Raw genomic sequence first — 13,178 nt, forward strand, 5'->3', positions numbered from 1 at the left:
CCCCGCACACACATCCTCCCAACCTTTTCTCTCTTAAGATGGTATTTAAGCCTGAATTCTAAGCTGGAGTTGCTCATTTTTTCCTGCTATCTCCCTTGTGTACACGAGGTATCGATGTTAATAGACTTCTGTTTGTTTTTCTCTTGCTAACCTGTCTTTTATTATAAGAGGTTCAGCCAAGAATTCAGAAAGGTAGAGGAAAAAATATTTTTCTTACCCTGCAGAAGGAGTCCACAGAGTGAAATGAGTTATCATTTTCTACATTTAATTTTCTACATTTTCTACAAGTAATTCTGATCTTTCTAAATTATAATGGCATATTTGATGTTTTTATAGCCTTGCCTATGCAAATAAGTCATATAAACATATCTTATCAACTGCATCGGGAAGCCCACGTACACGTGTGTATTTCCAAATACAGAAATACTCAGTGGCTGAGAGGAAGCCATGTCCTGGTTTTGTTCTTATGTTCCTGCTTTGTGTGTAGGTCTGATGCCCGTCTTCATAAAGATGACACCGACATTTGCTTTAGTAAAACACTCAACTCCTGCAAAGTGCCCCAGATCCGCTATGCCAGCGTGGAGCGCCTTCTGGAGCGGCTGACAGACTTGCGGTTTCTTAGTATTGATTTCCTCAATACCTTTCTGCACACCTATCGTATTTTCACTACGGCAGCTGTGGTTCTGGCGAAACTTTCAGACATATACAAGAGGCCTTTTACCTCCATCCCTGTCAGGTAGGCCCAGGATTTGCCTGTCCTGAAAGTTGGCCCCCTGGTCCCTGGGTGTCCATGCAGATGAGCAGTCGCTCTGCGGAGCTGCTCTGAGCAGGGTGGGTGGAGGCCACAGAGAGCTTTCCGGCGACCAAGTTGAGAACCCTAGAGTCCCCAAGTCGTCTTTGCCAGCTTTGTGATTACTTGGAAGCTAACTCCATTGTTTTAAGCTTTCCTATATGTATGTTCTAAAAGTTGTGCTTTTCAAACTTTAACATGCATAAGAATCACCCAGGGGTCTTGTTAAATTGCAGGCTGTGATTTAACATGTCTAGAGTGGAGCCTGAGTTCTGCATTTCTAACAAGCTCTCCGGAGATACCAGTGCTTCTGATCTTTTGACCACAGTTTAGTAGCAAGAGATTAGACAAGGCCTAAAAAGTGTCTGTCTTCCTTTGGCAAATGTGTGGTATATATGTAGCATTAAATGAAGGCAACGGAAGTGTGATGATATTGTGGCCTTTTAATGTAGAGAGTATGTTCTTGAATAACATCAGGGAATCATTTTCACTTGTCTACAATCTGTTAATAGCGTTTGCTCTTATTTTTAGGTCATTAGAATTGTTTTTTGCTACCAGCCAGAACAGTAGAGGTGAACATTTGGTAGATGGCAAATCCCCACGCCTGTGTCGCAAATTCTCTTCCCCACCACCACTGGCTGTGTCCAGGACGTCCTCCCCGGTAAGGGCCAGAAAGCTGTCCCTGACTTCTCCATTGAACTCAAGGATAGGAGCATTGGACCTGACCACCTGCTCAGCGTCCAGCAGTCCTACCACCACCCACAGCCCTGCTGCGTCCCCACCACCGCACACTGGTAAAGTACCGCTGGACCTTAGCAGAGGCCTTCCTTCTCCAGAGCAAAGCCCGGGATCTGTAGAAGACAATGTAGATAACCCCCGCGTGGATCTGTGTAACAAGCTAAAACGAAGTATTCAAAGAGGTATTATCCAGCTGTCCTACCCTGTGTTTACTGGCCACCTTCTCCCCCACCACTCCTTCTGGAACCCTAGATCCCTTTGTAGTCCTCCCACTTCTCTGTAGAAAGTAGAATCAATACAATGGCTGGTTAGAAGAGGAAATTCCTGTAGGTCACTCTAGCCTGTGTGAGAAAGAAAGCAAAGTTTAGCTGTCCTGAGGTCTTCTACAGTAAGAGGTTAATTGTAGTCAGTGTGTATGGAAGAACAATGTTATCTGAATGGTATTCCGGAAACATTTTTCATGGGATTTGATTAAGACTGGGTGGATAAGGAGCCTAACATGACACTCTGTGTAGTTGGGTGGTGGGCACTCTCTTCTATGAGCTTGGGACTTCCAGAGCCTTCTGTTCCAGCTGAACATTTGTACAGCTTCTAGCCTCCTCTGCTAAGGATGACCCAGGTTGGAAGCATTAAAGTGGCTTCTTCAGTTATAGTTATCAAAACAACACTTCATATCACAATAGGATTATAGGGAGAAAAATAAAATCTGAGATAGAGGTCATGGTCCATGGCAGCCAAAATGTTTTTTTTTTAAACGAATTAGATGATATATTTTCCTGATTAAATTCTCTGATAATTTTTTATGGCACTTAGATTAAAGTACCCCTGTTCCTATCATGCTCCCTCACCTACTAGGATATAGTCACATGTATTTTCTTTTTGTGTCTTAGTAACACCTCAATCATCTCTGCCTCAGGGACTTTGCACATACTTTCTCCTCTGCCTGGACAGTCTTTCCCCATGAGAGCTCCATAAGATCAGCAATGTTGCCTATCTTGTTCATCTCTGTACTCTCAGTGCCCTGGCCAGTGCCTGGCTGGTAGTAAATTTTTTGTTAAACGAATGAACCAATCAGAACATTCAGTGAACTAACTACAAGTCCTGTGTTATGTCACCTTACCTTCTGCAGCTTGGTATGAGGCGAACGTGATAACCGCTACTCCTTCTGCAGTTTGGTACATGTGGGGGTTAGAGGAGGTAATCCTTGTTGCTTTTACTGTCTCTGTGACAAAAATAAAAAAGGTTTCATAGCCAAATTAACAAATAACCTTTTGTTCTCTGAATAACTGATTTTTTTACTGATAACATAAAAAAAATTAGAGCTTAATCACAGTGTCCAAATTTCAAGGAGGATCACCCAAATGGAAGAATAGACCCTTGCTTTTCTACCAGCTTGAAGCTTCTGTGTACTTCTAAGCTGAGATCACTTAAAAATAAGCTTCCAAGTGAGGTACTTAATGGAATTTTAACTGGAGGGTTGTCATCATCAAAAGTAACACCCTCTTAAACAAGAAATTCTTTAAATTGACAAGTTAGCAACTAAGGAGGAGGAAAGAAGGAAGATAATTAAAAAGTCATTAGAACAACAAACTTTAGTAGAATCATGAGGGATTTTTCTCAGGAATAATGAGGCGGTGCCTAAACTGACAAGTGCATCTGGGGTTCAGTCCAGGCCCAGTGCTTGGGAACCTCTGTGGAGAGTGTGACTGAAGGAAACTTATCACAGACCTGGGTGCCCTGGGAAGTCCAGAAGTTTCCCAGAATATCAGAAATTTTATTGGATTGCAGTAAATAGGAGAGGAGAAGTCTGGAGCAGGATGGATAAGTCTGGATTCTTGCGTTATTTTGAGTTAGAAGATCTTTAGGAATAAGCACGTTAGTTTCAGACATTCATGGCTCTGAGGTTGATCTAAATACATGTCATATAATTCTAGAGGTCCACGGTCAAGCTGCCCCTTGCCTGCTATGGTTAATTCTTCCAGTTTAACTGCTTGTCCACAGATTGTGACATTGTTCCCCAAGTTCCCTAGGTCTGGTCTTCAGAGCCCAAGCCCAGGGTGTGTAGTGATGGTCCAATGTCATACAAAACCTGTTCACCCTACTGTCTAGGATGGAAGTGTGGTCACTGGTAGGAATCAGCAATTTTTCTCCTGGGTCAAGTTAGACTCAGGGAGACCAAGATAATGAGAAAGAACTAGATCAAGCTCCTGAGGAAGGACACAGACAAAGTCTGCAGAGGCAGGTCAGTGCAAATGTTGGACAGAGGTGCGACCATTGTGGACACAGTTAGTGGCAGCTGGAGAGCTTGTGTTGCGGTAGTGTTAATCATTTATGACTGGCAGCCAAAAGTGGAGGACGCCTATGAAGAATGGTATGGTAAAAACATTAGGTTCTCTCTCCCATCAGAAAAATAGCGGAGGGCTTCATGCCCCTATTTTCACTGGATTTCCCCCAAACAAATGATTTGCAGTTAGATTTTTCAGGAATTAGGTTATCTATGTGGTTAATTGCAAAGTTGCTCTCTATCTGGGTGATGAGGAGGGTCCAGGACCACGTCAGGTGGGGCCCGCAGCACTTGATGAAGTGCCCTGCAGCCAGCCTCTCCTCCAGAGAAGTCAGCTCCTCTCTCCTCTGTGTTTCTCACATCCACTACTCATGCACCCCCTTATTGTCATCGATCATCCCCCAGTCCTTTGATGCCGCTTCTTTACATCTTTATTTCTTTTCCCTTTCCGTAGCTGTCTTCTGATTACTCTTAATGTATTTACTTTCTATGTTGTTCCTATTTGTTCCTAATCAGTAATTAAGGTGGTAATTCCAACAGGAACATGGTACAGCTGGATTAGAAATAAAATAAGAATATCAGGCAATGAAGAAAATTAGCGGAAGCCAAGAAAGAGTATGGTTTGTGAACAGTGAACACAACACTGTGGTCCTTGGGTAGTTCCTAGAGTTGCCCTAGTTTGGGTTCTGAAAGTAATCGATAACATGATTCCTATTGAAACCTAATAGACTGGTATACAGGCACATCTTTTCTTGCTGCTGGGACTGGAGAACAATTAATCCTGTGGATTCCCATAAAGGAAACACTGTGAGTAGAAAGCTTAGAATTGACACTGGAGGCCAGGCAACTCTGTGGCATTTTTCTGAAGAGGGGAAACAAAAGAATTATAGACATAGATTTTTCTTTTATTTTTCATTGGCAAGTGGACAATATTAGCCATAAATAGGCCTAAGAAAGTCCTCGATAAAATGCTTTACTTCAGGGCCACCTGGGTGGCTCAGTTAATTAAGAGACTCTTGATTTTAGATCAGGTCATGATCTCACTGCTCACAGAATCAAGCCCCATGTCGGGCTCCATGCTCACAGAATGGAGCCTGCTTGGGATTCTCTGTCTCCCTCTCCCTCTGCAGCCCCCCATAAATAAAGAAATAAATTTAAAAATGCTTTATTTCAGCATCAGTCTGACACATTCAGTGCGTGTATGTGTGTGTGTACAGGATGTCTATAGAAGCCAGGAGTGCTGCTGTGTTAACGGCACTGTCTAGTCTTGAAAATTCTAATTGGCAAAGAAAAGGGAGACACTGATCTGTCTTTAATTTGAAAGATGTTTGCATGTGCTTTGCATAATGTTAACACTTAAAACAGTTGGCAAACTTGAATAAGACTCTCATGCCAACAGTTTATGCGTTTTTGGCTTTTCGCTTCAGGATACAACTCCATACAACCTCATTCCATAATACCAGCTTCATCCATGAGGGCCATACTGAGCCATAGGTCTCTCTCGCTGCTGATCAGCTAGACAGTTTCAGGTACACCATTTGAAAAATGATTTTTGTCTAGTTTTATTGCCATTACAATGATAATGCTAGCCTCATACTATTTCCTGGCAAGAGAACTTCAAATGACATGAAGGGAAAAAAGAGAAATAGGAATTACCCTTCAAAGTGAGCAAGATGATGAAATTCAGCGGGAAAAATAATGCACTTTATTTTCCCCCAACCCAGTCCCCAGATCCGTTCCAGGCTCGCCTTTTTCCATTAATGCCCTCCTTTCTTCCTATCGGGCAGTCCCCACCTTCTTCTACCCTGGCTTTTTCTACAAAATGCATGTATTAGGCCAACCCACATCTGTATGCCACCCGATGGTGGGATCTCAACAAAAATTAAAGCAGGGGCAGGCGAGAAGGGCAATTCACAGGACTTACTGTGTTTGCGATTCTTACCCACCGGTGGCGTGCACCCGGGTCACGGCTGTGCAACCTAGTGTCAATGTTGCAAAACAGCCTGCATCCCCAGTGTCTGGTTCTGTGTTCTTAGCTTGAAAATTGCCTGCCTGTGGGCTGAAAGTGCTCCCAATTTTAGCATTTGTTTTGAGCCCACATCTGCCTACTCGTCCTGAAAGCAAAGCTGTTTGCACGGAACTTGATTGAAAGTGAACATGCCAGAAGGAAATGCTTCTTTCCCCCACCCTGCTGGCATGGATTCTTCTCTCTGTAGCTGCCTGCTTGCTTACAGTGTTAGGCTTTGCTTTCCTGCTCTTTCAGGGCATATTCGGAGCCTGACCATGTCTCTTGCTGGGAAGTTTTTTGGGTTTAGTATAGCTGACTAAATGAGTTTTTCATTTGCCTCAGAGGAATGAATGGTTGAATCAGACCAAGGACACGTATTTGATATTCTGCTTGCTCTTGCAGAGCAGATGCCTTCCATTACTGGATTTTGAGGAAGTTATTTAGAAAATAATAAAACTCACAGCTAAGCACTGATTTTTTGTCTGTATCCTGCCTCATTGCCAGCTTTACTGTAATTATGTCATTCAGGGAAAGAGCCTAACCATTTCCCTTTGCTGGCCCCTTTGTGTTTCAAAAGAGCAGAACTGTGGCTATATTTCCAAAGAAGTAAATCACATGCAAGAAGTCATTAGGGATTTTGGAAGGGCTTATTGAGTGAAGTCTTGAATGGAATGGCAGAGGGAGCCGAGCTGAGAACAGTCCTGCTGACAGGGGGATGTGAAGTTAGTGGAGGTGACACAGTTCTTAGCGGTTGCCGAAAAGCCCACGGAGGCAGAAATATAGGAGTTGCTGGAAGTTTATGAAATTTTCGTAGTGCTTTTCCATAAAAGAACATCCACAAAATTGTAGTTTTACCTGGCTAATAAGCCAGTGGGAGGGATATAGAAACATCAATAATAGCCTAATGTGACCATAGAATGATGTGGCTTTTATTCAGAGTATTTTAGCTGCAGTGATCTTTAACTCTCACAACAGTTTATTCTAATTATTTTCACTTGCATCCTGCTGACCAGGAGCTTTAGATTAGGGCTAGCCAATGGAACTTTCTGGGTGGACAGCAATGCTCTATATCTGTGTCGTCCAGTACTGTAGCCACTAGCCACCTGTGGTACTGAGCACTTGGAGTATGGCTGGTGCAGTAAGGAGCTCAAATAGTAATTTACCTTTAGCTAATTGTGACTTAAATTTACCCAGCCACACTTGGCTAGTGCTAACATATTGGATACTGCAGCTCTAGATCCTTATGAGGACCCAGAGCTTCTTGGGAGCCACATTGGTAGAGATTCAAATTCTAATTGGCTTAAGGGGGCAACCCAAGCAAAGAATTAGTGAAGCCCCAATTTTGATTCCAGTCTGATACACAATCTGGAAAAGTCCCTCTTTCTCCACTCTTCTGAAGGGCAGTGAATCCACAGGATAGCCCTTATTTTTTAATTTTTTTAATTTTAATTTTTGAGAGAGAGAGAGAGACAGCAAGCACAACGAGAGAGGGAGACCTCTCTCTGGTGACTGAAAGATCATGATCAGAGCCGAAGTTGGACCCTTAACCGGCTGAGCGACCTGGGTGCCCTTCCCCTGGTCTTTTTGACATCTGCTGTTGTGTTGAACAGAAAGGTAGGGTCATCCAGGTTCAACAGGATCAGCAAGACAGGAAAAGAGAAGACACTGCGTTTAGATTTAGTGACATTAGCATTCTGCCAGGAGGAATGACTTGATTTCACATTAAAGCCCTTTAAAAATGTAGACTAATCCAAAAGGCTGTTACACACCACGAACCTTTCTGTCTGTGCATAACACAAACAAGGAGACCTTGAATTCGTGGCCGGCTTGTTAACATTCGGCATATTTTCAAGCAGCTGTCCTGGAGTCTGCACCAGTGGACCGAGCAGGAATGGAAAACTCCCCGGTGGCGGACAGCTCAGAACTTTCACCTTGCCGGTCCCCCTCAACCCCTCAGCACCTCCGCTACCGTCAGCCTGTAGGTAAGCTCAGAAGGGGACGTGGAAGAACAAAAGTGAAAGCTGGTTTCACTTCTCACTTTTTCTTTCACCTTAATGTTTCACTCCCAAAATATTTTTTAGTCTCAGTATGAAAATTCACTGGAAGCAAACAATGTCAGTGTCCGGTAGTGGAGTCATAGATGAATACAGAAGATGTCATTAGTGTAACTAATACTGATATCATCCCATCACCACATTGCACTCTGTCTGGAGTAACACGAATCGAGGCTTGTCCTTAGATGATAGCTAGTTGAAGAATCTCTGTGGTGGTTTTACCACAATGTCCCCAGACCCTGATACCTTATCATAAATCCCAGTGTAGTCTATATGAAATAGGCTCATCTGGGGCACCGAAATTTGGGGGGGGCCTTATTAGGTCTAGTTGCATGGGACCCTAATTATCATTATTCACGTGGCAGAAACTGGTATATTTTTTATAGTTATGAAAATATAAAGTGCTTCCCATAATTTGTTTTAGAACATACCAAATGTCCTCTAATTGGAAGAAAAATCATCAGATTAAAAGGTAGAAATCTTTTATCTCCCCATTGTCCAAATAAATTCAAAACATAGTTGATTTTTTTAACATTTTACAGTGGCTTGCCATTAGGATATACATTCAGATAATGTTTTCCTATTAAGAGTTACAAACTTTAAACACTTTATAAATCTTAGAAATACTTAAAAACAAATTAAGTATATGTTAATCCCTACAGTTTTCTTGACTAATAAGAAAAAAAACAGTTGTTTTTGAATAGTTTCCTTCTTTCTCCTCAAATAAGCTATTTCAAGCTGAAAGAGAAAACTATTATATTATGGAACCAGATTCACACCAAGTAATCCAAGTAAAATGTAGACATTTTTTGACTTTCATAGTTCTGCTTCAAGTACAGCAGTTTAGCAAAAGGTAAAGTGTATGTTCCCAATGGCCATTTTGTTTATAGCCTTGGCCTTGTGATAGAAGCTGTTGTCATTGCCATCAGATCCAAGAGAAGCTAACCTGGGTCCAGCTGTTGTCAGAAGACTGGCCCAGAGGGATATCAGCCCTTGGGGAGTGGACTGATTTCAGACTTCTGATCAGTCATGGGTCACCCTGACATTTGGGTGGAACCATATTTGGGTGGTTCTGATAAATAAAGGTGGTGAGCAAGACTTCCCTGGTCTACTATAGAGTTAGCCAAACCTCTTTACTATTCTTAGAGCTTTGGTCAGTCCAGGCATTGGCTACTTCTTGACCCTTGCCACATGGGACAGACCCCCTCATAAGTTCATGGTAACCTGGAAGAGTTTGTGGTCAAAGCTCATGGAAGCAAAATTCTACCACGGCAAGAGATAAATGCTATGCACCTGGTTCACTATTATCAGGGCTCTGTTTTATAGTCCTTTTTTTATACATTTATGTTCATATATAAAATTTTGTAATTTACATAAGCACTATTTTGAAATTCTATCTTGTTTCCAAAATAAACTAAGTCTTTTGTTTCTTCTCTGATATAACTGAATCCCAGAGACATAGGAATATAGGAAGGAAGCTGAAATCTGTGATAAAATGGAAGATCCAAGCAGGGACAGTATCATACATTTTCTTGGTGTGTAGCTGAAATTTTGCCTGTTCATCTGTCCACTTGCCACTGTATTCCACACATATGTAAAGTCTACTGCTAGGGAGAGGTTAGAGCTGTTCTTTCTCCTTGGGTGTATTAAGCAGCTCTTTTCTTCTCCTCTTACTTATTTTAAGCACAGCTACATCACTTTAGGGGCAAACTAATAAAAACATTTCAGGTCAGAATCACAGTGAACTATTTTCACCAAAAGCCTGAATGAGGAAGAACAGTGGGATTGGCATGAGCATTATCGGGTGCTGTGTGTAAAATATCTAAGGAGGGAAGGGACTGCACACAGGTGCTCAGAGCATCCTTTGATTTTAGAATGCATCCTAACTTTGGAGGTGTTTTGAGAAGAAAATTCTATTGGTAATATGATGTAAGACATTTTTAAAAAACATTCTTATATTGAGTTACAATTCACATACCACAAAGTTCACCCTTTTAAAGTATCGAGTTCAGTGGTTTTTATTTATCCACAGGATGGGGCAGCCCTCACCCCTGTCTCACTCCAGAGCATTTTTATCACCCCAGAAAGAAACGCTGTACCCATTAGTGGTCTCCCTCCACTCCCATCTCCCCTGGCCTCCGGCAACCACTAATCTACTTTCAGTCTCTATGGACTTACCTCTTCCAAACATTTCATATGCATAGATTCATACAGTAAATGACTTTTTGTGGTTGACTTCTTTCATTTACCATAAGGTTTTGAAGGATTATTCATGTTGTCGTATGCATCAATACTTCATTCTCTTTTGTAGCCCAGTAGTGTTCTGTATCGATACAGCACATTTGGTTTATCCACTCAATGGTTGATGGACATTTGAGTATTTGTACTTTTTGGCTATTAAGAATAATGTTGTTGGAGATAGTCACGTGTAAGATTTGTGTGGATGTTTTCACTTAGATATATACCTAGTGTGGAATTACTAACGTAAAGCCTTGTTATTCTCCTACTAACAAAGGCAGTACAGGGCATTTGGCCCAACCCTTCATCCAGTGCAGGAATGAAAATGAGAATTTTCATTACCGAATATGATTCATCTGCCTCATCATACCTTTTCCGTTCTTTTAAATAACCAGGACAGACAGCTGACAACTCTCACTGCTCTGTTTCACCTGCTTCTGCTTTTGCAATTGCCACGGCAGCTGCAGGACACGGGAGTCCACCAGGTGAGTAGGGGTGAGCAGCTGTGCACACGCTCACAGCAATTTGTATGAAATCAGTGGTTCTCAGCTGCCCGTGTGTTGGTGTTATACTGGGCGGCTCCTCGAGAATGCAGGTTCCCAGCTCCCATTCTCGTGCATCAGACTTTTATTTATTATTTATTATTTATTTATTTATTGACTTAATTTTAATGTTCTTATTTGAGTGTAGTTGACACCCAATGTTATACTTGTTTCAGGTGTAAATCTAGTGATTCAACATCTATCTGTACGTTGCGCTGTGGTTACCGTAAGTGTAGCTACCGTATTATTGATTATGTTCCCTATGCCTTTTATTCCCATGACTTACTCATTCAGAGCCAAAGCTTCTTTCTCCCTCTCCCCTGCCCCCACAGACTATCTTGTAAGTAAGCGCCTTCAGATGACTCTCACACAGGTGTTGTGGGGGGATACTTTTAAGAAGTTTTGTATCACAAAAGGATGTGTTACTTCTCCTGTGTTGTTTTAGGGAGTTCTCTAACCTTTTTAGCCAAATTACCAGGAATAAATGTTTCCTTTTTAATTGAGTATAATGCTAAAAGCGTATGCAAGGTGGGAGGGAAGGCTTGTGGAGGGAAGGATGGTGGAGGGGCTATTGCTTTAGCTGACTCATAATTCACATCCAGTGGCTTCACGATGCTTTCTGGATTCTCTTGGTTAATTTTCCAAGTAAAGAAGAAGTACTTAAAATAAAAGCACAGTATTTTAGTAGATGAAAATTATAATTCACTATCACTGTCTTCTTCTCTCATGGGCAAGAAGGACATTATATTAAAACAAATCTGTATGTGGTTTTAAACAGCCTTGTTGCTGTGAGTCTCTTCATCTAAACTAACCTCGTGGGTTCTGATCATCATGCGTTGTAGAACCATGAGTGAGGGAGTATTTTGTTAATTAGCCATTGTTCACCTACCACAGAAGAGTCCATTTCTAAAGCCTATGAACCTACATTCAACGATAGTAACAAATAGGTACTATCTGTGTGACTTCTTTCTATACCGAAAAACAGAGAGATTCTATAATGAACATGAATTCATATATATATGTATATATATCCCATCTGGATGGAAATCTTTGCAGATTAACCACATTCTACCTCCAATATTTTGCCACACATGCTGCATTTGATGTGGTTTGGTAAATTAAGTTGTTTTTTGCTCTTCTCAAGACCTTCCCCTAAAAGTCCCATCAACATAACACGAGAGAGCCTGAAATGGTAATAGTACTGATGTCGTCAATCCGGTTGACTTCTGTTGTCAACTCCATTCTGTAATAATGAACATTTTTTGGTGAAGTAATAAAGGAATCTTCATTATGTTCTCAGCAGAATTGGTTGTCAACTGTGATACGTTGAGACCTTCTCTGTCACAAGCTAGTCTGTCTTTGGAAAGAGGCTTCTTATAGGTTTCATAATTTAAATATGGTTCATGAGGGCAAAATAGCTTTTATGTTAATTCATGATGACCTTATGTCCATATTTGCTGGAGGCTGGGAGGGGGGAAGGTTTTTCTTTTTCACTTGGGATTGCAGCAGAAGTTCTAATGAGCTTTAGAGAATGGCTTTCTGACTTTGGCTTGTACCATGCATAATGGGTCAGAGGGTAAAGTAAACAAAGCAGCAAAGTCTTCCTTACTATTTGAACACTGCTGTTTCTGCTGTCTTTCCTCTTCTTCCCTGCAACTGAAATACCTTTAGGAAGAAAACTCTCTTCAGTGAGCCAGTGAGCCACCAATGGATGGTGATTGACCACAGCCAGTGTCGCTAGGGGCAGGGTAGCCTGATTCTGAGAGAGCAGACTGCTTTTTTTTTTTTTTTTTTTTATGGTGCTGCTGATGTTGCCTGTAAGGTGATCTGGTGCCCCATGATTCAATTTTAGAAGTCAAAGAATTAAAGATTAGATTTGGCACCATCTGTGGCCGTACTGTAAAGGCAGCAAGTTGCACGTGGGTCAGTTGCAATGGCTAGTGGTGGTAAGAAAGGGGGTTTCTTTTGGAGTGGGGGCCAGTACATTCCTGGTGCTCAGCCCCTCTGTGGGGCCCCATAGGGGATTCCTGGAGAACTCAGCAGAAGAGCTGGTTGTGCAGGTGTCTGGGAAAGGTGGACTGGGAGCAGAAACAAGGCAGTGTGAAGGCAAAGATCTGGCCTTACTGACTACCCAGGGAGAGTATGAGCTGCCCTGAGAAGGACTAGACCTGGATGTTCAGGTGTTCAAGAGAAGGGAGGGCTAGGTAGTGGGTAACGCCCACGTCAGGCTTTGTGTCCGCCCTCTGATTCAGGAATCTCCATCTCAGATTCACCCTAGCACCTAGGGAGTTGCCAAGGCTAGCAGAAGGGGAGACTGTATAAATAAGTGAACATCATGCCTGCACCAGCCACTACAGGCTCCTGTCTGCTTGTATGACTGTAATGCAGGCCCACCTGGTGGCCCAGCTCTGCTGTGTCCTGGCCCATAGCAGGAAACAAAGTCCTGCCCAGTTAGGCCAAGTGGTCTGCAGATTGGGCTTCCATGTTTCAGCCTCTCTTCAGGCTCCCTCCTTTAATCCTCTCC

The 13,178-nt window shown here is 42.2% G+C and overlaps 1 protein-coding gene across 2 annotated transcripts in view; it reads left to right on the forward strand.

The window, feature by feature from the left end:
- The window catches only part of RASGRF2 (Ras protein specific guanine nucleotide releasing factor 2), a 233,290-nt gene that overhangs the window by 128,034 nt on the left and 92,078 nt on the right, over positions 1-13,178 (forward strand). Inside the window, exons 14-17 of one of the 2 annotated variants that reach the window (XM_029942526.1) lie at positions 488-736; positions 1,322-1,710; positions 7,674-7,802; positions 10,508-10,597. In XM_029942526.1, the coding sequence (XP_029798386.1) occupies positions 488-736; positions 1,322-1,710; positions 7,674-7,802; positions 10,508-10,597 (857 nt within the window). The remainder of the gene's footprint in view (positions 1-487; positions 737-1,321; positions 1,711-7,673; positions 7,803-10,507; positions 10,598-13,178) is intronic. The other variant, XM_029942527.1, reaches the window with a different exon arrangement.

Source organism: Suricata suricatta, chromosome 6 (genome assembly GCF_006229205.1).
Source record: "Suricata suricatta isolate VVHF042 chromosome 6, meerkat_22Aug2017_6uvM2_HiC, whole genome shotgun sequence".
NCBI classification, from domain to species: Eukaryota; Metazoa; Chordata; class Mammalia; order Carnivora; family Herpestidae; genus Suricata; species Suricata suricatta.